Below are 23776 nucleotides of genomic sequence, written 5' to 3'. Positions count from 1 at the left end.
ATGCTAAATGTCATTTTCATTCAAAGTGTCTGCCAAAGAGAGAGGTTAATTTAGGAATAAACATTGTCAAAAACATTGATTATTTATGTTTTCAGTAAATAAATGTATTATAGATAGGGAGGATTTTACCCAACAAATTAAAGGTAAATAAATTGAATAATACAATAACACTTTTAGTTTAATTCACGTTATAATCTTATAAAATACCTCACAAATAAACCTGGACCTCAATTAAACTTCAGAAAAACAATTAATTAGTGCGGAGCTGATAATCCCCATTTTGCGTTATGTACCTGACCCAGGGCAGGGCTTGGTATCCGCTTTTTTCGATAATTTTCAGGTATCTCACTTGGATGCCTGAAGTGGTGAAATAGGGGATTTCAAACTTGACCTGAATCGGTGGTTTGCCTTCACTGTCCTCGCACTCGACGCTCGGTAACCCAAAATGGGCCCTCATTAGATATTCCTTACCTAAAATGGCAAAAAAAAATAATTTACATAACTCCTATCCTGTAACATTATCAGTGAAAAGATATAAGTAACTTACCTCCCGGAAATGACTTAATAGTCCAAGTGATTGCATTCTGTTCTGGAGCATATTTGACACTTCCTATTGTAGTTTTAAACTTAGGGGAATCCGCATCATGGGGCACTGGAATGACAATTTCCACATTATTAGCAGTGGAGCGCCGTTTAAACTGCGATTTAGCCTTAATCATATATTCCACCCGACTGTGAGCGTGCCGTTCTATAACCGATTCAATCCAAATCAAAGGCTTAACGTGCGTGTTTAAACGATAAGACATCAATTCAAATTCCCCATCGGGCGGAATAAAAGAAATGGTTCGGTCAATTTCAAATCTAGACAATCTGACGCATTGGTGGAATTTCACGTCCTCAAGTTCGACAGACTTGGACTTGCCCCTGCCAGTGCTCTCAAACAAAACTTTATCGTTCAGACCTAACCTCAATTCGGGCATCCCAGACAAATATACTCGCATTTTGATTGCTCCAACAATTTCACTTCTCAATACATTTCCGTTGGCGTTTGCCAGCAAATTAACCGACTCAATAACGTCTAGGAATACCTCATTTTTCCGGTATTTAATACCTTCAGACCTCCATGAAACTGCGTTAGTAACAGCCACTGGAATGCGGGGTTGAATCTCCAATTTGTGGCCTTCCTGAGTGATGTACTCTTGCAGTATTTTACTGTCTGTAGTCTGGGGGTAGCCAAAGTCAATCAGTTCGTCCAACAGCTCGTAAATAACAACGAAATTGTCCCTAATACTTTCCTCTTCCAGTTCTTTAAAGTATTCAGTCATAACTTGGACAATTTTGTGCAAAAATACAAACACCAGAGCTATGTTGGCATTTTTTTTGGTGGTACTCACAATGTAGAGGTTGTTGGTTTTAATGTAAGCAAAGGTGCACTCGATCGTTTGCAAAATTGGGGTAAGCAAGCCTTCTTCCTCCTTTTCCATCAGCAGGGGCATGAACTTTTCAATAACACTCAAATCTATGTCACCTCTGTAGTTTCTGGATATTAGGACTTTGCCCTTGATGTCCAATATGTAAATTGCTGACGACGACATGGTACACTTGAAAACTCACTAATTATACGGTTTTAACGCTTAAAATTATTAATTTAATAGTAAAACACACATAATTTAGGGAGTGTGACAATTAAAGCAAGTAAACACAAACACGACAACGCGAAACGTCAAACGTCATGCAATGTTGCCACTTTATTCTGTTGAGCAGTCAATGTCAAAGTTTTTTTTGTGGGATTTCTGGCTCCATTCAAAGAACAACTGAGTTAAAGTTCAAAATTACGTACAATATCTAATGTTTAATGTAAATAATAATCGTCTTACCACTTACCAGGCACTAATAAACTGACCACTCATTGACGAGTTGGCAACATGACATTTACTCCGAAATTGCTTCTTACCAGACGCCATTTTTCTAACCTCTAAAAATAAAACATTTTATTAAAATTAAAAATAATGCCTCTACGACGTTGGTTTATTGAATTCATACAAGCCTATTTTAGTACCCAGTGGTGCTAAACATTCTATATACTACGTACCTACCTATTAGATAGAAAATAAAAGAGAAAACAACCACAACAGCAACAGTCAACAGCTACTCATTTGTGTAATACCACATTGCCATATTGACCTTACCCGATATAGTCACGTGATACCCGCTTCAATTTACTTAATAATAGAATCTGTTACTACGGTTTGCAAGTAACAGGACAGAAAACGCACTTGCCCATAGTTTTTGATAAAATAATCCACGGTATCCTGCCGTCTGCCCTATCAATTTTCGAATTTTAAGGGCTAACTTGGCAACATAGCATTCAAATTGATATTTGACAGTATTGTTTGTCAACAGTTATTAACATAACCTCACAAAACAAGTGTCTTCGTCTTGAAACTGTAATTATTATCACAATTTTGACCTTTAACTCCTGAATTTTAAGTAAAAAATGACTTCCATCCTCTTGTCTACAGCCGAACTGTACGAGTCGTACAAGGAGTGGATAAGTAAAAACCCTCAAACCTCCAGTGACTATGAAACTAGTGCCAAATGGATATCCTACTTTATAGCAGGTTGTTTGTTCAGTTTTCCATTTAAAACCGTTTTAAATATGGTAGGAGTGGTTTTTTTAGGTCGTATAAACAATTCGCACGTAGTGTCCGAGCTTGTATATTGTCTGTCCAATCTTTTGATCCTGTTTAATGACCAAATCATTAAGCGTAACCTAGAATCAGCTAGCAGGACTAGTGTGGACAAAATCAAACTTTGGCTGGCTGTTGTAGAGTATTCGGAAGTATTTTGTGAGCTGTCTGTACAGAAACTGTGGGGCAAAACTGCAAAATGGATAGTTGTAGTATCCATACAAATCTTTAAGTACTGTGATAGTTTGGTAGCTTGAAACTAGTTTAAATTGGTGAATACTTTAGGTGTGTGGCCAGGGCTTTGCTGATATACAAGCACAAAGAAGTTATAATTGAAAACCCACCAGTGGCCCCTTTAGACAGGGTGAAGCTGGCTAAAGAGCCTGAATTTAGTGAATTGGGTTCAGTTTCATTCACTTTAAAACGCTCAGGACGTGTTGTTAGGAAAATTGACTCTTCACCTCCTCTAGGAATGAGGACTTGGAAGCCGTTAGAAGTACACAAAATTAAGGAAGTTTCCAGCAGCAAAATTCTGTCCAGAAATGAGTTACTAGCAGAATCAATTTACATTTCAAAACCTTTAGTGCATTTAATATCTTTGGGGTTGCTTGGTAGTGACACTTGGAAGCCTTGGATGATTTCACTGGCTATGGATTTAACCAGGTGAGTTTCTATTAAAAAATCAATTTATTTCCCACTTTGAGTGAGTTTTTAATTTGCAGTTTGCAGCTGTACAAAACTACTACTTCATTAACTAAAAAACAAAAACTGCAACTGTCTAAAAGAACAGTCTTGTTGCTTCTCTATTTGATTAGATCGCCGTTTTATGAGAAGCACAGCAAAAACAAGTTAAACAGTTTGTTAGTTGCTTTGAGCAATAATTTACCTTTAGCTAAAGTTATTTGCCAGCCTTTGATGCAATATTTGCCGTTTTGGCAAAGCAATTACTTTTATATGTGGTCCTCTTAAAAATGATTAGATGTTAGGGGTTGGGCAGGGTTTAATGGAGTCAAATGAGGTTGTATTTATTGAGAAAATATATATATTATTAGGTTAAGTAGTTGTTTCTATCTATTAAAATGTTATTTTATGATACATTTATTTTTTTCTGTTTGAAACACCATAATAAAACAACCATATAAAGTCAATGTAAGATCTATTAAGTCACATTTCAAAAAACAATAAATTTTTCCAAACAAAATATTAATACACTATTCCAGTACCGTTGTCATAACTACTAACACTTATTAAACAAACACATGCCAGAAATCGTAACGTGCAATAAACTTCTTTTCCCGACAAATTAGAGAGCTTAGAAGAAAATAAGCGAGATCACTTTAAATGCTTTTTTTCCGTCACTTAAACTAAAAGAGTCTGGGGGAATGCAAACCGCACGTTTGGTGATCCAGTTCAGGCACGTGACACGCCCCGTCAGGTCCCCAATCGTACAAAGTGTGCGAATTGGCTAAACGATGCGTTAACCTGTGCGCTATCGAAAATCCTCCGCTACCTTCCAGTTGCGTTAGCACGATAATAACCTGAAATTTAAGAGTTGTAGACCAAACCTTCGGTTAACTAGTAAACTGATTACTTGTCTGGTTAGTGGTGGGACTGAATCCACTGTTTTTAAAGTGCCCCGAGTGGATACGACGTTGTAACTCTCCTGACAGTCGCATTTCACGTGTATCCACTTGTTCTCGTGTCGATTCTCCACCATAACGACCAATCCGGCCCAGCCTTTGGTCAAATAGTAGGCGGTCATGCCTTCGCGACCTTCATGACGTTGACCGCGCGCCAACGTCAAAGATATGATCGAATCGGCCAGAATGTAGTTTGGTGGTTTTATATGCTCGGCCAACAGTTTTTTCGAACTGTGTATACCTAGAACGTATCTGCGCAAAGAAATTACTAAGTTATTTAACACAGAAAGTAGTTGAGTTACTTTGGAAAAGCTGCCACTTCGTCCAAGCCAGTATGCCAGTGATTGAAAGCCAAGGGAACGACGATGTATTCGCCAGGCTCTAGCATTTTGCAACATCCAACAAAACCTCTAACTTGCCTCTTGCTGTGCTCAACTAAACTGCCAATGGTGGTCCCTTGACGAGCCTTGAAAAGCACCACGCACAAGTCCAGTTGAGACCTTTGAGATTTCTCCGACTTTCGTTGCCCTTTCTGACTCACCCCCACACTATTTTAACCCCATTTTTACACACACGTGTTTGGCTTACTTGAAATAAAGTGAAATCCACTTCAGTGGGCTCCAAAACCGTCAACAGAATGCAGGAGAGGTATTCCTGACTGGCTAGAGGTGGCAACACCCCATTTAACCGCACCTCATTCCAACCGCTTCGCACTTTACAAATATCGATGCAATCGAAGTATTTGAGGACATCGTTGAAGGAAATCCAGAAAGTGCCATCTTGCGGCCCTTCCGGCATCAATTCGCTCCGTAAATATAAACTCCACACGGTCGAATTGTCGGACCAGTCTCCCTTCCACACGAAATGGCCCCACGGATTACGAAGTTTTAACAAACGATGCCCCTCCAAATCGCGCACGTCCAGTAAAGAGTATGCGTGCCTCGGCCTTAGCCCTTTAGCGTTATACTCGATTTCGTCTACTTTCATATTACCACCACCGCACGAAGCGCCCATAAGAAACATTGCCTGTCTCGACGACAGCAGCCTTAAACCCAAACCAGTCACGTGTGTAAGTGTAAAATTCTGCTTGCACTTACTGCGCCCAAATTAAGTCAATATCCAATTCCTCCTCGCTGGAAGGGAAAGAAGACACCTGCAATGGAATTGATTCACACGGGGCTCCGGTAAGCGTGGCCAAACCTTCCAGCGACCTGCCGGACACTAAAGCTTCGTAACAACCGTGAATTTTGGCAACCGCCTTTTCGATCAGAGGCACCCAAAGCTGTTTTCTTTTAGCCTAGCCATTGGATATGCAATTAAAAGAATGGACTAGACATGTCAGTTTAGAGATCCGAAAAAGGAGTAAAAATAATTTGTTAACAGCTTGAGTCAGTGTCTCGCAAACATGAGAGATATACAGGTGTGGTAAATCCAAAACCGACCATAGGAAAACCGTGTAACGGACAGAGAAACGTACATTATTGCATGCGCGGGACTAAGACAGAAAACTAAAAAAAATATCAAGTAGGCGCGCAAAATTTAAGCGCGCTGTTGCCAAACGCCAAATATACAATATCGTAATAGATTCAGTATCGTTATAAGTAATTTCATTCAAACTGTTAATGACAGAAATCGGACTAAATACAGCTCGCTGACCGTATACAGATTATCCAAATAAATGGAAAAAATTAGGAATAATCCAACAATAAAATTAATTTTGTCCACGTTATTGGATACTTGGCGTTTGCCAACAGCGCGCTTAAAATACGGCCTACTTGATATTTTTTTAGTTTTCTGTCTTTGTCCGGCGCATGCAATCATCTATGTTTCTCTGTCCGTTACACGGTTTTCCTATGATCGGTTTTGGATTTACCACACCTGTATACAATAGGCATTTACGAATATTCTACCGGTAGATACCGGTTTAACCTAGAGCGTTCGAAAATTGTTTTTGGTAACTACTATTGCCGTTCTGAAATTGTACCCATATACCGAATATATGTACCCGGTTTATGATTTATGGATCGAGAAGTTCCGTCGGTAAATTAAGAAAAAAGTGACTTTTGACAGGTTTTCCGTTAAAATTTAGAATCATAGCATCAAAAATTAGTTTATGTTTGACGGTTTGTTCTTCAGTTTAGCTACCTTATGAGATTGACCTGTTAAATTAAAATGGATATTGGAATATGTTCTGTTTGCGAGATGGAGGAAGAGTATGCCGATATTATAAAACATTTCAACAATGAATATCAAAGACATATGAGGAATAGGAATACCAATCGCGTTCTAAAATTCATTCAACCGTAATGAACCAGATCCTTAAAAGTTACACCGATTGTGGTAAACGGTAGAATTAGCAGGTATAATTTTCGTAAATGCCTAATGATGTTTGCACGATTCTAATTGGTTTCAACGATATGTGAGGGCTGCAACTACCGTAGACTCGATTCAAAACAGTAAACAAACTTTTTTGTTTAAAATTAAAGTAGTAAAACAAACAAAATTAGTAAAGCAATAGCTGGCAACACTGTGATAAAATTTTTTTTGGTTTTCTTATTTTTTGTATAGGTATTTATTATTTGTGGGTTCTGGTGCGATTTAGGTGCCACCGTATTTTTAGTTCTTTTTTTTTTTTGATGAAATCAATGTCAGATTGTTTATTTAACTTACTTTTACCAAAATCAGGGTGGATTCTTGTGGCATTCTCCATATTAAACATAAATGACTTGTTTTTGATGGGTACCACCAGCGTGATTGTTGAACATTTTGTTTGGGTCCTAACAACGTTGTCAAACAGAACTGCTTTTCTGTTCAAAATTAGTAAAGTCATTCTAAAAATTCATTTTTAATTTCTTAAAATGGAAGTTTTCTATATGTTTTCTTTTTTTGAGATCTTAATAATTATTACAACATTAATACATTTACAAAAAATAAGTATTGCCGCTTGTACTAATCGGTCACATTGTCAACAGTAATTATAGATAGTAAAGTGTCACTTTGCATGTAAAAACTAACAATACTTATTTAATTTACTAATTTTTAAACTATTTAACGATTAAACCCTTCATGTTAAACGTTTTATATCGTTTTCTTGAACCTTCGGTTTGGCAACGTTGCAAATTTCCAGCAGTAAGAGGGAGGAATTTTTCCTAGACTTGGTGTAATCTGACCACTTTCAAAGCGGCTTTTTTACGATTCTTTTCTCAAAAAACAGCTTCATCCACCCTTTTTTAGGTAAAACTAAGTTAAATAAAGGATCAGACATCAATTTCATCTAAATAACAAAATAACATAAATATCGCACCACGCCCTATGAAAGATAGCAACCCGCAATACACCAATCTCATTTCTCTTTAAAAATACGACCCCTCTTCGTGACAGTAGGTAAATGATGGCATCAACTGGCAAATAATTTATCCAGAATACAATCTGATAACAGGGCGCCTATTCTTGAAAGCAGCGAACGAAATTCTCAAAAGTTGATAGAATGTGACAGAAAAAGCTGACAATGGCGAATTCCTGTCGCATTCTACAGATCTTTTTCTTGATAAGTTCGTTCCCTTGTTTTAAGAATACACACCCTGGAAAAAGTACCTGAAAATCTACCGCAATTCTCTGAGTACAACTCTGGAAATGTTGAAAGAAAATCGAGAAGAGATCTTTCTTTATTCAGTGCTGGTGGAGGAGTGGCGGAAGAATGCCCTCATAGGGGTTTGGGGATTTACTTGTGACAGGCCAAATTAATGAAGAAATAAGATTTTGTGGATGCTTTGAAGGAAGATGTGGTTTTGAGTGGGTAAGACCAAAAGTTTTGAGTTTCACACCTTTGAGTGATTAAAATAGAACCAAACCTAACCTAACTTACTTGGGAGTAAAGTAAATGTCCTTTTTTATCGCAAGGGAAAAAGTCATCAACCAGCACAGTGGTCCATACACCGTCTTTGCATAAACGGACTTGGTAGGCGCCTTGAGGACAGTGATTGCGCGTAATCAAGATGGCTCTCAATAGTTCTTCGCGTTCCGATAACACGGCTAAGGCACTCAACAACCAACAGTTACCCAAAACACCTAGAAAAACACCCTGTATAAACAACTGGAGACAAGGACTTTTATTCTTTGCGCACCCTTACCTTGAGAAATGTCAGAGGGCTGTGGCATTCTGAATACGGCCCAAGGAACGTCAATTTCCTTATCATCAACAATGATATCTTTTAGCCGGCGCCATTTTATGGAAAACGCGTCCTTATTCTCGTCCGGATTGTAGTACAAACTGGTGGGCATCGGTGGAAAGTCATCGTCCACGTAACTCTGTTTTTTCAGTTTACAATACCTGAGTCAAGGTGTGCTTTTTAAGACTCAGTTTTCACACACCGAAGATTAAAACTAACCGTACAATGTAATTCCAGTGTTTATTGCTGAGCTCCTCTTGGGTGAGACGAGGCGGGTCTTCTGGTGGAGCTCCGGTCCCCACCCGCAGTTTCTGGCACATATCACAGACAAATTGAGATTTCGTATTTTCGAATGTACACAACAAACAAGTCCACACCTGAACCTGTTTTGAGGTGTTGGGTACTGTAAGAAAAATACCTTTTACCTTAAATCATTTACCAGCAGTAAAACGTACTTAAATCCGAGTCGGTACGTAAACCGACTTTCGGTGCAACTCGATTGGTTTTCCTGGACGCGTGAAGAGGCGAAGGACTACGGGAACGAACGCGCACGTCCAGAGTGGCTTTCTCAGTCTTGCACACTTTGCACGCAGTGGACGATAGGGAGTTTTTCAATGTGCATTTGCCGCAAATCCAAAACTCTCCCTTTTTCAACGTCATTTCCTGCGTGATTGTTAGAGATTTCAGTTTCGAGCCGCAACACGCCTCGCAGATCAACGAGAACCCGTTATTGACTAAAGTGCACTTTTTACACGTCCATTTCTGCTCCTCTGCACTGTCTAAACCTAAACCAGGACATTGTAGTCTGAGTTTATCAAAAAATCTTTACTGACCAGGTAGAATTTGAAAATCGTCCTCCAGGCCTTGATCTAAGGTTGCTATAGGAACTTGAAGGTCGCTGGAATGAACCCATGATGATGGTCTGATGCGAAAAAAATTAGTTATATTCCAGAAACAATTAATAAAACAATTTCCTACAATTGCATTATTTATGCTTTTTTGTAGCTCTCTCTAAATAAGCAAAAATACCTTAATATAATCTGATAAAGGATGAAATTTTCTACAACTTTCGTCACTTAGAATTTTTTGTCGAAATAAAGTTAGTTTTAAAAAAAGCAGTTTACACTTACACATAGAAAGTCATTTTTACTTCACACTTTAATTAGCAATGTAACTTAGTAATGAAATAACTTTATCACAGCAAGATTAGAATACTTTTATCAACAATAATTACATTTTACAATACCAAATAATTGAAATAGTTGAAGTATTAATCACAAATTAGATACTTACAAGCCATTTGATTTAGCAGTCCTATCCTGGGTTACGGTTATTGTCGATGGCTGATTCAACGACGGTGGCGTTCTTAAACATTTACAAATATCACATTTGCCAGCATTGATGTCATTGTAAGCGAAAGAACATTGCCGACAGGTCCAACGTCTCTCGTTGCTCCATAATGACCTAGAGCTAACTCTATCTGGTTGATCAAAGTCTTCAGAACGTTTCTGAGCAGTGATAATGCTCTGGTTCTCGTAAAAATGCGCTTTTTCCCGTTCGGGCTCGCTCATTCCTATGTAAGTGTACAAAGTATTGTTCAAACTGCCCTCGCGGATGTCACTTGTGCTTCGATTGAGATTTCTTCCTGCATTTCTCAATTAATGACTCACTTAAAACGACCTACACAAAATAATCACCTCCTTTAACTGGCGGTACATTCAAATCACGATTTACGTCCCCAAATAAATGCGAATATTGCAACTGGGTGGACTGGATGTCAGTCATGGAGTTGCTGGATTTTGGAAAATTCAAATGGAACACTTCCGTGTCCAAACTGCGTCTATTTCGATTATTCGACGATGCCGCACCTGGTGAATGGGGCAATTCGGAAAAAGATCGCCTGTAAGGGGGCTTCTGACTAGGGTTTCGTAGTGCTTCATTGTCTGCCCAATTATCTACCTTCAATTTGAAATTTTCAAGAATTAACACTCTAGAAGGATGGAAGACTAAATTAATATCAGATTACCACAAGACGTCTCCTTACAAAACAAAATTGAGTTTATATACAAGAACCTAAACAACCATGCATTAATGCAAAGAATAACTACTTTAAAGAAACAATTAGGTGCTCTTTGGTTCTACACATACACATGCAAACAATATTAATTACCTTAATAATAACACTAGGAGACACATTGCTATTAAAATCAGGGATGTAAGGGGCTTCGCAAGCCTCACATATTGTTATATCAGGATTATTAAGCAGTGTACACCTTTTACAGGTCCAGGTAGTTTGGGGTATAGGATCTTTGGCCGGCCACATAAAACTGGTGCCCGGCGTGCTAATACCGCTCGCTGTCGTCCGCAAATTGTCAGATCTAAGATTCTGGCTCAGACTGCGAATTTTAGTGAGTTGCAACAAGTCTGAGGTAGATTTTTGGCATTTACACCTTTCATAGTTTAAAATCTCGTAATTCTTATAATCTGGTTGGGCTAGTGTACAGACCTTGCAAGGTGATTCTGTAATGTTCATTTTCTGGTCACAAAGTAGACATTTGAACTGGGTGGATTGATGATGAAATTTTAATTGGCAATTATTGCATATTGTTGTATGTTCTAAACTAGGAAGACTAATTGACTTATACGCGTTAAGATTATGTTTAAGTAGTGTAGTCTGCTTGTGCTCTCTTATTAAGACTAATGTGTTAATCAATGTATTTTTGACCAAAGCTGAGCAATCCTTCCTTTCACTAACCCTAAAATGATGATATACTGATTTACCTGAAGCACAACAACGGTTTTATGTATTGATTTTTCAAGTCAACTAAATAGATATGGTCAGTGAATACAGTTAGCAACTACTAAAGGGGGTTCTTACCTGTCAAAGTTCAAAAGGGACAAACTTGAGTTATCAGCAGTTTTAAACCGTCTGATTACCGTGCAATTCGTGTTTGGACTACTAAAGTCTTTGTTCGTTTGTCTCAAAGTGCCACATCTAATACATTTCACCCTTTCAGTAGGATTGATCAAACTGCATTCAGGACAATGCCATTGCAGGACAGATGCAATCGCGCCCATTCTACGCTGCACATGACGATTATTAACCCCATTTAATGTTACTGAGGAAAAACTGTGTCAGGAAACACGCAAACAGCTGACAACTATTTTGGATCTAGGGCTACGGCCATTAATATTGTTTTTCCCTTGTTGTGTGTATGGATTTCTGGATTTTAAACACTTGCGCGTTTTGTGTTACCCCTTTGGTGCTGTCAAAAGTCAAATCGTATTTGACTTCTAGGTTAAGTTTATGTCACGTGACAATGCTATGCATATACCGTGTCTGTGCACGTGATACATACTCTTAGAACAGTTTTGCTATTTCAGGTCAGAAATAAACTATCTGAATTTCTTGGAAAAGTTAGAGATATATTTAGACTTAGCAGCCAATATACAGACATCTAGAAACTAAACAAAAAAACTTATGTAGCTTAAAAGATTCATCAGCCTCATTATTTTCTTAAAGGTTGCCTTAACCTAAAATTTAGGATGTTTTGAAAAATATAACATCATCAGCAGCTATCGCTGTGGTAGTCCTAGCAGCACCCTCCTCCGCTTTAATTTCCCCGTACATAATTCTACCACTAACGTGCACTCTTTGACCTTTTTTCAAATACTTCAAAATTGTCTCCCTAAGTCCAGGCTTGAAACATACAATTCGATGCCATTCGGTACGTTGCATAAACTCCCCCGTTTCGTAGCGGTAGTTTGAGTGCGTGGCTAACGAGAAAACGACTGCAGGGTGCTCCTCGGAGCCTTTTTTTTGAGGATCAGCCCCCACACGACCCAGCAACGTCACCTGGTTTATCGCTGAAAATGCGTTTAGGTTAGTCAATTTAGAGGCTTCGCCTTGTTTAATTCGGTTACATTTCTCTATTTCGGTCGGTTCCTGTTGGGTGGCGGGCGCAGTCCCGGTAAACCTCAAGGGTTGTAGCAGTTTGTTGATGCCCGGCAAGTTTTTGGGTTTCAAGTTGATGAGGAACTAAAACAAGGGTGTAAACAAGTTTGTCGGTTGAATATTACTAGTTTTACCTGTCTGGATAACATTATGAGTGACCTTAAAAGTATTAAAACAATTAGAAAACACTTTATTGTAGATTAAAAATCCACAGGGGTGGTTTGGGCTTCTTTAACCTTACTATTTTAAAATTTGACAGTTGACATTGAGTAAGAAATTCATTGAACTTCGTTGTACTTACAACTGGATGGGAGTCAAACTTCAGGAGTTTTATAGGTCATACAAAAACGCCAATACATAATATATGACCATAAGATGCTCTTACACGTAGATTTATTTAATTATTGATATAACCACTTTGGCTCTTAACAATTACATTATGATATAGTAGAGACTATTTTTATGTAATATAATATTTAAGGGAGAAATTAGTTTGGTATAATTACAAATGTTTTAACTTGTTATAACACAATTTATACAATAAATTTGAGAAAGTTAAAAATTCCATTTGGTTCCATTTTAGGGTTAAAAATTAAGGGTTTAGTCGGTCATGCTGCGTTTGCCCCACAATCCTTTCAGATTGTTCCAGGCGGGCTGTCGTTTGCCCCAAGAACCTAAAAAATACCGTTAAAACTAATTAAAATAAAGAAAATCTTAAAACAATTCAGGTAGAAGAAATTCTGTTCGATTTTCATAGCGATTTTAATTAAACTTTCTTTGTTGCCTTTACGTTCATCTTTGCGATTTTACACTTTGCTGGGTAGTTTAATAGAAATTGGCAATGATGATTAATGAGTCGGCGGTATGTTTAAGTTTTAAAGTTTAGTAAAGTGTAAGTTATATTACCGATATATGGGTAATTAAAAAGTTTCTTTATGTTACATAGTTACAAACCTCGAAATTTATCCCATTTGGTGCTCCTTTTGCCCCAGCCCTGATTGAAGCTTCTCCAGGTCCTTTTGTCCATTTCGTGCGAATCAAACTGATCCTCCTGGTTGTTGTCTACACCTTCATCCAGGGCAGCCGCCATTTGCCTCCACATTAGATCATTCTCAGATGGTGAGAAACGTTTACCCCAACCGGCCTAATTTCCAAATTAAACAATTTCTAATTTTTGTTGGGTGTATAGTCACCTGAAGTTGCTGCCACGCCCTTTTGTCCATTCCTTGAGTGTCCACATCCTCTTCAGAATCCCGTTTACCCCAAGCCGGATGTAAACTACTCCATTCCTTTTTTTCAAAACCGTGCCTGTTGTAATCATCCAAGTCAATCTGGAAAAGCGTTTGACATAAGCGCTCTGTTTACACCGCAAAAACTTGTTCTTACTTGTGAATTATCGTCTAGGGACTTTTGAAGAGTGTCGTCAGCTTGGACTGACACAAAAATCCCTAAAGACAAGGCCACAGCCACTGTCATGTACAGGACAAGGTCTTTAAGTGACAAGTTCCAATTTGGTTTTACCATCTGTAACAAAAACGCAATATTTGACCATCCCTTGTATTATTATGCGCTGCAGATATCGGGTGGTTTATTAAACCACCCCCTCTGTTAATGAGGGTGTATCGATGCACCTATATCCAGTCTAAATAATGGATTTGCAAATGATCCTAAGTAAACTAAGGGCTGAAATTGATTGATTATTTTGATGATATTAGACTGGTAGTTTAAACAAATTTGCACTTTTTTTGAAATAAGTGTGCAAAAAAAAACGTCAAATGTATGTAAAATAGTTACCATTATGCATGGAGTGTTTTATAGGTTTATTGGCTAAACAGTTGGGACAGTTTAGTAGCGAGCTTTGTGGCACGTGACAACTGTCAAAATTCAGTCCAGACGTCTTAACTAACTTCATCATCATAATATGAGAAAACTGGTATTTGTACCACTCTGTACAGGATTCTGACATTTTTGACATAGTTATTAAACTTAAACGGAGTTTAAGATCACGTGACAACTGTCAGATTCATTAGAAAATGTCAAAACTTCTTGAAACTGTACGTCAAGTTACATAAATTAGTTACCATTATGCGTGGAGTGCTTTATAGGTTTATGGACCGAGTTGGAACAGTTGTGACGTAACTGACAGTTCAGAACGGAGTTGTCTGTCACGTGATCCCTGTAAAATATGTCACAACTGTCACAGAACTGTCAGTGTTTGCAAACTTGTTAAAAATCCAAATTTTTAGGGTAATCAATGTTTGACAAGCAATTTGACATATATCCCTCATCATCTCTGTGTTATTTTTGTTTATAAACCAGAAAATTGGGAAAATCCACGTAGTCAATCATTCTGCATCCTGGAACGTAAACACACAGGAACAAAATCGTAAAAATGTCATAAAAATCCACATAGACTCGAATAGATTTTCGATCCAAATGCCAATAAGAATTTCATCCCAATCTGTCTCGCGGTGTTGTAGCTTATTGTGTGTTTTCTGGCTCGTAAATTTGGCGACTCTGATGATGATTACTAGCGAGTAGAAACGTGCTGATTGTTATATTATTATACACCAGTCTGATTAAATGGGTTCGGTGCCAATAATGTTGTTTGTAATTACTTTGATTGGTTCAAAACTAGTGAATAGAGTCTTTTTGGGCTTTTCATTTGCTAAATTTGTAATTCAGCAAAAATACCCAACCACCAGCACTCCAGCAGAGATTTTGGTGATTTTTAACTTATCATTTTCGTTTATCCAGCGAAAAGCTTTTTTTTTGTATCATTTGACAGGGACAAATGAAAATGTACATGGATATACAGATTTAAACAGCTTTTATAGCTCTATAGGGGACTTTCCCCATTCCGGATTTTTAGCCCTATTTGTCAATTTAATGTCGGTTAACTTACTTTAAACATCCAATTTGCCAGTTTTGGCAATTGTGGCTGCAAAATCAGCCTGGGTATTTAACGGGCCTGTTAAAATGGAAGTGGAGTCGATAAATTCAACTTTCACGCTTCTAGAGAAGAACCATAAGGAAAGTCTTAATTAAAACCTGAAACTTCCAACTTTACGACAGCTGTTCTGTTGGATTTTAACTTTTATAGGAATCGGTATCAGTTTTTTAGGTTTAAAGGGTGATTTTCTGGAAATTAAACCACTGAAATACCACGCTAAGTTGACCTTTGAAGCTAATAATTTAATTTTACAGGTGTAGATCAATAAGTTATGGATTTTTACTGTAATTATTGTTGAATTAAAAATTCATCTACCCTACTTTGAGTAGTACACAAGATTCATATTAATTATAGTTGCATATAACCAAAGTTAAGTCTAATGAGAGGATGGAGATGGAGTATTAACTGAACATAATCCTGAACTAACCCAACCAAAAATTGCACTTTTTGTAAAAATAGCATATTTTTTGACACACGTTGCTTTGACCCTAAATTACTCCCTTACTTGACAAGTTACGTCAAAATGTCATAGAGAACAAAAGATAGAGCAGATTTCAAGCTTTCCAAAAATATCCCCACATGAGTTGATTGATGACACCGTTTGGCCGCTAGAGAGCGTCAAATTTTGTTTACCATAATATCACATATTGTATTGTAAATATTTTGATTTCATGTATATCTTAATCTGACCGAGTTCCTGACAAAGAAATGGTTAAAATGTTAAATTTTAGGTCTAACTCTGTTAGTTTTTGAGATATCAAAAAACCGACTGCACCAGCGTCTTTTACGGGAAATTTTAACATAAAATGACACCGAGACGTCAACTGTAACTTGACAAATAAAAAAGTTGTATTTTTGACGGTTCCAGGCCGCCATTTTGAATTTTCTGTCAAAATTTTGACTTGCACCTCATTTTAAAGGAAATTTCACGTAGTTTCAAGAAATGACAGACAAAATGGTTTTCCAGACCGCCATTTTGTATTTTCTGTCAAAATTTTGACTTGCACCTCACTTTAAAGAAAATTTCACGTAGTTTCAAGAAATGACAGACAAAATGGCGTCCCGGCCTGGCAAATTTAACATTCTTAGAAGGTTCAGGGCACTTGTAGACCCTTCAGGCATTCTATGGAAAGTTTTCAGTTGTTTAGTGACTGTTTTGGAAGGTTCAGTACACTTTGGAGTTACTGAATCAAAATTGCTTCAATAAATAATTTGACTGTGTTTTTTGACAGTTCCTAAAGTTGAATAATTTATTTGATGCAGTTTGTCATTTAATGGTCAAAAACTGATTCAAACCGTTTTAGAGATATTGACGAAATTGTTCGAAAAAGTTAATTTTGACGCACCCCTAGCGGTCAAACGGTGCAACTTAGCCAGGTCCTGTCAACGTCACGTGACAGCCCCATTCATTACCTACCCACGATCATAGAATGTGTTTATCCAGAATGTTTTAAATAAGCGAGTTATTCAAGATTTTTTGATTTCTCACAATTTAAAATTTTTCCTGGCCTACTGTGTTAACCGCCACCATATTGTATTTCAACCTGTCAAACTGACATTTTCTACTAAGTTTGACTTGCAGGAATCGAATTTAAGGTTCGTTTTGCTCTAATTGGTACTGTTTCGGACATAACCTTAAAAATAATGTTTTTTAAATGGACAGTTTAGGGAATCTGATAGAGCATACAATTTTCTAGTTGAAGCACAAGTTAGGTTAGTTTTTTTAATTTTTAATTAAACAGAAATTTTGATTAAGCCTTTCACACTTTGAACTGACAGATATCGGAGCGAATACGACCAATTGACGGGTAAATTTGCATTTAAATTGGTTCGCAAAAAAATCGAACTTAACAAGTGTGGATGCGATTAAAAGTCTCAACAAAATTCAAAAATAAAAGGGTTTCTATTCGTTAAACGAGTATTAAAGGCACTCCACATGCAAATCAGACATTGTTTTCATCCCAAAACGAAAATTTCTAATTGAATCGTGCTGAAATTAAATCCATTCACTAATCTAGTGTTAAAAGGATTTGTCGACTTACACAACATTCAATTTGTACTCGTTTGCTTATGAGGTATGGCAACACTGCTTTGTAAATGTCATGTCAATTGCGGACTGACAGAGAAATGTCATTACTGTCATTATTGTCATTACTGTCGTTATTATTTCGGCCATCATAGACCCAATTAAAAGAATTTTGGTCACCCTGTAAGTTATTGGCGTATCAACCATGTTTTTGTCTTTACAAGTTAAGGACATTAATCACCTCGTTATAAGCCAAATTGGCTAAATTCCTCACTACCCAAACTGATTCTAGAGGGTTTTCAAACTATCGATTTATTAAGAAAGTATTTTTTTATTTTCTTAGCTTAGGTTGGTATTATATCCACTCCAGGACTCGTATTCTAACCTTATAATTGCTCTACTAATGGCAAAACCACGTTAAACAAGTCAGGGAGTCCATTGATTACTCTCAACTACACTAAAACCATTTGTTTAGCTAAATTTGTCAACTTTGTTTGAACTGAGCCCTTATCGAACCAGTTTTCGTCTATTAAACAAAGGGGCTTTGTTTTCGGGCCCCAAAATCCTGCATTCAAGGTGATTTGTATATTTTTGTCTGGATTTAGTGAAAGAGTGGCACCACGTTACGTCTCTTATCGAAAAAAGGGCCCACAAAACTCGGGAAAGACGATAAGGGCTCGCAATAAAACATTTTAGGGCCAGTAGGTTATAGTTAACTGTCAAATTTTTGAAGTGATTACGAAGGTAACAAACTTTACGAGTAAATTATTCAGTGTGTGCTTGAAACTTGAACATCTGCTGCAGAAGGGAATATTGAGAGAAAAACAAATTTAATTTCACGATAAATTACAGGATAATGTTGGGTTAAGAAACGAGGGTTTGAGCTTAGCTGGAACGTGCCACGATTAGAAGGGCCAGGCACGACGAATTTCAAGTTTTTTTGCATAAATATTTCACAATTCCCCACCCTCATCCCTCTAATAATTTAATTGTCAGTTTATTGCAGACAAGAGAGATATTCTTGGGCAGTACAACTCAGAAGGTCCAAAAAGTTTTGTCTGACCCTGTACACATTTTCCCAAAACCTAACCTGGATTTTTGAAGGTTAATCCAGTATAAACCATGGGACACTCAACTAAATTAAATGGAAAACGTTATTAAAACGCGTACTGTCAACAACACGCGCATTTTCGGGACCGCATTCGCCCAAAAACTCGAAAATATCGGTTTCCGGTGACAATTTTATCGGTGGTTTTCATAATTATACGAATAAGCACGACCAAAAATTTAATTCCACACAAACGCCAGCGCAAATATCAGGTTTTATAACCTCTACAAAAAAAAAACGGGCTGTATGCAAGAGATTAGCCAGACAAATTCGTTTTATTACCCAAATATGGCAGTATTTGCATCAATTAGCTTATTAATGAAAATACGGCATGTCCTATCTAGTTATATGGTGCTAGTTCATTGATGCGGTTGAAAGTTAACCTAACCTCACTTTGAGACCAAATGTCATTTTGCTAAAAAAGTTTTCAAACAAACTGTGAGTGTGAGTGTTTTTTACCGAAAGACCATCAAAATTTACTAAAAAAAGTGATTCGGTGCTCGCAAATAACCAGTTTACATGCACCTGAAGTTAAATCACGATAAGAATGTAAGTAGTTTATGAATTGGCATGTTTGCTTTGAAATTGAGTCCCCGGACTAAAATTTGTAACCAATCGTGGTTATCTTTACCCCCTTTTAAGAACTACTCACTAATACAGTAAGTGGGATTAGGGAGGGTGAAAGTTTTAATCGGACCAGATTTTTCCAACACACTTTTACCCAAGTTTTGGTCCGGAGGAAAAGTGACTGAATTTTACAAGAAATACTCAATAAGTTGACTTTTTTTATTACTGAAACTTAATTACGTTAGTGACATTTTCGTTTTAACCGAGTTTTCCCATAATTTGTGTTTCAGTTTACTACTTAAGTAATCCGGGGCAGAGCGAATGTCAGGGCCTACGAGAAAACTGCATTCCCCGCAACTAACCGGAAAACTAATTTAATCAAATCCGTATCCATTGAATTTGACAAACCTGGAAACTATTAAAGACGGCAATTACTCGGGCGATCCAATTTCCAGACGGTAAGGATGAACTTAAATTATTTTGCCTGGATTCGGGAAAAAATTGTTAATCTGGATACTGATTTGATTTCCAAACGATTTCAGTCAAGTTTGAATACTTTAGGAAATCGGTGTTTATATACTGAAAATCAAACAAAATTCAGGCTGTTATCACTAACTGTTCTTCAAAGTTGTTTAGAGCTGGTGCTTTCACATCCAGATAAATTTATTCACTCACTTTGAAAATATCTAACTTACTGGTAAAATACAATAACTGTGTTTCTGCCAGTTCAAACTTTGATACGACATTTCTCCCTGACTGTACCATATTTTGTAGTGTTTTTCGCCTTATTTGATAGGTAACTTAATGAACATTCCAAAAATGTGCAGAAAACCGTCATTTTCTCACTCCAAATGGACTATACAGGTGATTTTAAAAAATTTTATTAAAAAACTGTCAACAGAACGACATTTGATCTAAAAATTAGGTTAGGTCCACTGTCATCATTTTTAGATGTCAGTAACCCGAGTCAATGAACTAGCACAATATAACTGGATGGGACATGTCGTATTTTAATTTATTATGGAATTTGCATCACAGCACAGCGGGTACCAGTATGTGATCGGTCAAAAGTGACAAACAACTCTGTATTATTTGACATTACTGACTGAATGTGTACTTTATTTATCTGCCCCCATAGTTTCAGAAAAATATGTATTCCTATTTGCACTAAAGTTTTCATCTGATAAGTCCAGCTCTGGACAAATAAAGCTTTATTATCCAAGTCTCCATAATGCAATCTGTTGGTAACCCAGTAGTTTCAAAACTGTTAATTAAACGAACAATCAAAGCAATGGACAAGACGAGTTTTCTAATTTAAACATTTTGGTTGCTTAAAGACGAAATTAAATAATCCTCTAGTAATTGAGGCTGAAACCGGCTCCATTTTCAATTAAAACGGGAGCCGTTAAGCGCCAATTTGCTCAAAACGCGTTTTTATCAGAAATATCATCTTTAAGTTATACAGTAATTATCCAAAAATTTCAAGTATATTCTGGATATTCAAAAAACAAAAATGGATCAAATAAATTAAAATATACGTTACCTTTCTTGAAAAATTTGTTGGAAACTCGGGAAAAACCAAGAGCGCGCGGAAACTTTACGGCACAAGACAAACTGGAACTGCAGTGCACCGTTTACGGCACGCAAATGGCGCGGAATATGGTAAAGCGCTTTCCCGATCCGGTTTTTATAACGTTTTGCTCTCCCCCTCCCTCTCTTTCTCGTGTAGTTTTAATGTTATCAGAGCAGTTTGAATTGGTCGGACACCCACATTCTGAACGCCCCCCCCAGTGTCCCTGTCATTTTTTTTTTGTATTTAGTATTTGGTGTTGAAATCACACAAGTATCCTGTGACCCGCTGTCAAATGTCATTTCACAATTAATGACCTACACAAACTGTTATACAGGTGTGGTAAATCTAAAAGCGACCATAGGAAAACCGTGTAACTGACAGGGAAACGTAGATAATTGAATGCGTGGGACAAAGACAGTAAACGAAAAAAATACCAAGTAGGCCATATTTTCAATACCAATCCAATACATTTTGTCGATGGATTTAGGCAACAGCGTACTGAAAATATGGCCTACTTGATATTTTTTTCGTTTACTGTCTTTGTCCCACGCATGCAATTATCTACGTTTCTCTGTCAGTTACACGGTTTTCCTATGGTCGGTTTTGGATTTACCACACCTGTATAAAAAATACCCATTTTATATAATTTAATTATAAAAATTAATACAAATTTTTTCATCTTAACACAATCATAATCCAGGCGCATTTCTGATTAATTAACTTTCATCGAAACAGATTAATACCGAACGTGCACTAATCAAAGCAAATACCGCGATGTTGATTAATATTGATATCCGGAGCAAATAGGGCGACAAAGCGAACAACCATTTGTATTATAACACGACCGAAAGATAATGTTAATGCCGCTATATTAAGGTTCAAACTTATCAATCAAACATAAAATGCTATTTATACCACGTGTCAATGTTTAAACATAGTAAAGTTAATATAAATAATAACCAAAAAAATGGAAATACTGCATGTCTCGTCTAGTTATGTTGCGCTAGTTCATTGATCGAGTGGAAAAGTGAACTTAACCTCACTATTTGACCGAATGTCAGTTTGCTAAGAGTTTTGAAGTAAATTCGGTTTTTTTACTGGAAAAACCCCAAAAATCCATAAAAAAGTGTTGTATTTCACGGTTCAGTGTGCGCACAAGAGTTTACATGCAACTTTAAGGCCAAAGTCACTTTTGAACGTAAGTAGTTTATCAGTTAATGGGGCTGTTTGTTAAAAACTTGATGAATCGAATTTAATGATTTTTCTACTTGTCCTAACCTCACTTTTGCACTAAATGTCAAATCAAGCAGAAAACTAATTAATACACCACACAAAAAAGCTTTGAACGTAGTTATTGTTATTACAATAATTATTTCTATGTGCGGACACAACAGGAAAAGCAATTAACTCGGAAAATTAAAATTTCATATTTACGTTCCTGTCTCTTATTTTAAATTGGTTTGATTGGGAATTTTCAAGTCGATTTACGCATTCAAATCATTATTAATTACTGGATGGCAAAAACCGAACTATAGATCGCAACTGGTTAACGTCCATAAATCAGATCGGAATGATCTTTTATGTGTTGCACATTGGCATTAATTTCAATTCAAATTTTGTATGGAATAAAGTATGACCGTAGGATTTATTTTTGTTTGTGGAAAAACTACAATTTTGCCTCTAAATTCAGCCCCAACTTGATTTAGAACTGTTTTAGTATTTGATGATGGTGTGAATGTGACCTTTAGTTTGGTTGGTGTGTCTAAATGTGATTTTACAATTTTTAGGGCCCTGAGGATAAAACAGTGACAACAACCAGCCATCAGGGGGCCTACTCTTGAAAGCAGGGAATGAAACTCTCAAGAGAAGTGTTGATAGAATGTGACAGAAGAAGCTGACAATGGTGGGTTCCTGTCACATTCTACAGGTCTTTCTCTTAGGCACTCTGGTCTATTCGGTAGGTTTGTTCTAGAATCAAATCAAGAATGACTGAAACAAACTGAGTCGTAATTTTTTCAGTGTTTTCCAATCGCTCACTAATAACAAACATGTGCTAAAATGTTTGCCTGGCAGATAACTAAATCCTTCTAATTGTCGGGGTTTTGGGCACGAGTGCACGTTTATGACGGACGAATTTAATCAAGACCTGAATAACTGGGGTAAGTTTGTTTGAGCTACTTTTATCGGAATTACAGTGAGTGCCCGATGCATATTTTTACGACACGTTCTTTCCCCTCTCTCCATAGTAAATATTTGCGCGGACGATACCTGTCAATTTATAATCAAAATCCTGCAGGAATTCCCAACTAAAGGGATGCTGATACTAATAAGTCAATTAAGCCCTCTGCGACTAGTTCTCGGATAACCCAACAAGTTGTAAATTATTAAGGTTTAAGTCAAAGTATAGTGGCAATTTCTACAGTCAAGTTCAAACTAAATTAGTCTGACGTCGAAAACAAACAATAAAAATGACTCAACAATCAGTCTATACAACAAGCCTAATTCTCTTTGTTTGATGTTGTTATTTTATCATTATCCACTTCTAACGGTAATAAGCTTTACTATCAGTGAGTATTTTGCACGTAAATGGATTAGCATTATATACGTCACAGTTTTTAAAGAATATCTCGCTGAGGATGACTTTTAGGGCCAAAACGCTTTAATGCAATCTTGTCGAGGACGAAATTTCCTACAACTTTCTCTTCGTACACTTTTTTGATATTTTTCCAAATAACCGTGTAACGCCTAGTTAAACTTGGTTAGAGCACTTTTTGTGCGTTTTTTGACTTTGAACCAGTTTTTTTAGACATTTCCGCCATTCTGAAGTGTTTTAACGGTTTTATTCCAAGGTCACGTGATTTTTTCTTCGGCTATTTTGACTTGTGTTTTTCTCTTCTGTCAAAATCACGTGACTTTTTCATCATTGATGAACCACGTGTTTTCTAGATGGCGTTTTTAAAAGTTTTCATACACTTTATATATTCATAACTTTCTTATTTGACACATAATGTATGGACTTTTGTACGTTTATGGATAGCTAATGAAATGGGCTTTCCAACGATACAACTACGTTGCTTGACCGGTTGAATTGTTTT

General features: G+C 36.9%; 5 protein-coding genes and 1 long non-coding RNA gene across 8 annotated transcripts; 2 read left to right on the top strand and 4 right to left on the bottom strand.

The window, feature by feature from the left end:
* Positions 1-171: 171 nt before the first annotated feature.
* On the bottom strand, positions 172-1717 carry AP-1mu (adaptor protein complex 1, mu subunit). Its single transcript, XM_081990759.1, has 2 exons — positions 548-1717; positions 172-471 (listed from the first exon to the last, which is right to left on the bottom strand). Exons 1-2 carry the CDS (start codon positions 1593-1595, stop codon positions 251-253), a joined length of 1269 nt encoding a protein of 422 aa, XP_081846885.1. The 5' UTR covers positions 1596-1717; the 3' UTR covers positions 172-250.
* A 674-nt stretch (positions 1718-2391) lies between these two features.
* Pex16 (peroxisomal biogenesis factor 16) lies at positions 2392-3785 on the top strand. Its single transcript, XM_081990782.1, has 4 exons — positions 2392-2621; positions 2682-2922; positions 2976-3353; positions 3413-3785. Exons 1-4 carry the CDS (start codon positions 2498-2500, stop codon positions 3657-3659), a joined length of 990 nt encoding a protein of 329 aa, XP_081846908.1. The 5' UTR covers positions 2392-2497; the 3' UTR covers positions 3660-3785.
* A 44-nt stretch (positions 3786-3829) lies between these two features.
* On the bottom strand, positions 3830-11759 carry LOC145736332 (calpain-D-like). The gene is made up of 14 exons (XM_081990677.1): positions 11378-11759; positions 10670-11255; positions 10197-10458; positions 9793-10144; positions 9333-9421; positions 8955-9284; positions 8719-8902; positions 8461-8660; positions 8196-8398; positions 5428-5627; positions 4919-5375; positions 4633-4862; positions 4282-4582; positions 3830-4228 (listed from the first exon to the last, which is right to left on the bottom strand). Exons 1-14 carry the CDS (start codon positions 11575-11577, stop codon positions 4055-4057), a joined length of 3768 nt encoding a protein of 1255 aa, XP_081846803.1. The 5' UTR covers positions 11578-11759; the 3' UTR covers positions 3830-4054.
* A 145-nt stretch (positions 11760-11904) lies between these two features.
* Positions 11905-12712, bottom strand: mtSSB (mitochondrial single stranded DNA-binding protein). The gene is made up of 3 exons (XM_081990801.1): positions 12589-12712; positions 12424-12538; positions 11905-12366 (listed from the first exon to the last, which is right to left on the bottom strand). Exons 1-3 carry the CDS (start codon positions 12601-12603, stop codon positions 12041-12043), a joined length of 456 nt encoding a protein of 151 aa, XP_081846927.1. The 5' UTR covers positions 12604-12712; the 3' UTR covers positions 11905-12040.
* A 98-nt stretch (positions 12713-12810) lies between these two features.
* Positions 12811-20804, bottom strand: Mip (Myoinhibiting peptide precursor). Its single transcript, XM_081990798.1, has 5 exons — positions 20652-20804; positions 13841-13978; positions 13648-13785; positions 13409-13598; positions 12811-13128 (listed from the first exon to the last, which is right to left on the bottom strand). Exons 2-5 carry the CDS (start codon positions 13976-13978, stop codon positions 13055-13057), a joined length of 540 nt encoding a protein of 179 aa, XP_081846924.1. The 5' UTR covers positions 20652-20804; the 3' UTR covers positions 12811-13054.
* LOC145736389 (uncharacterized) lies at positions 18966-23164 on the top strand. 3 transcript variants are annotated; one of them, XR_014179914.1, is made up of 5 exons: positions 18966-19090; positions 19399-19566; positions 22469-22638; positions 22701-22840; positions 22928-23164. It is a non-coding gene; the product is annotated as an uncharacterized LOC145736389 (long non-coding RNA). The 3 variants fall into 3 exon arrangements; XR_014179912.1 differs by having other exon boundaries at positions 22701-23164; XR_014179913.1 differs by lacking the exons at positions 18966-19090; positions 19399-19566 and adding an exon at positions 21680-21879 and having other exon boundaries at positions 22701-23164.
* Positions 23165-23776: the final 612 nt, after the last annotated feature.

The sequence above is a fragment of the Ips typographus genome, linkage group LG12 (genome assembly GCF_016097725.1).
Source record: "Ips typographus isolate SLU linkage group LG12, UJ_Ityp_2.0, whole genome shotgun sequence".
Taxonomy (NCBI): domain Eukaryota; kingdom Metazoa; phylum Arthropoda; class Insecta; order Coleoptera; family Curculionidae; genus Ips; species Ips typographus.
The sequence above is the reverse complement of the archived record's forward strand: the minus strand, read 5'-3'. Positions and strand labels throughout refer to the sequence as shown.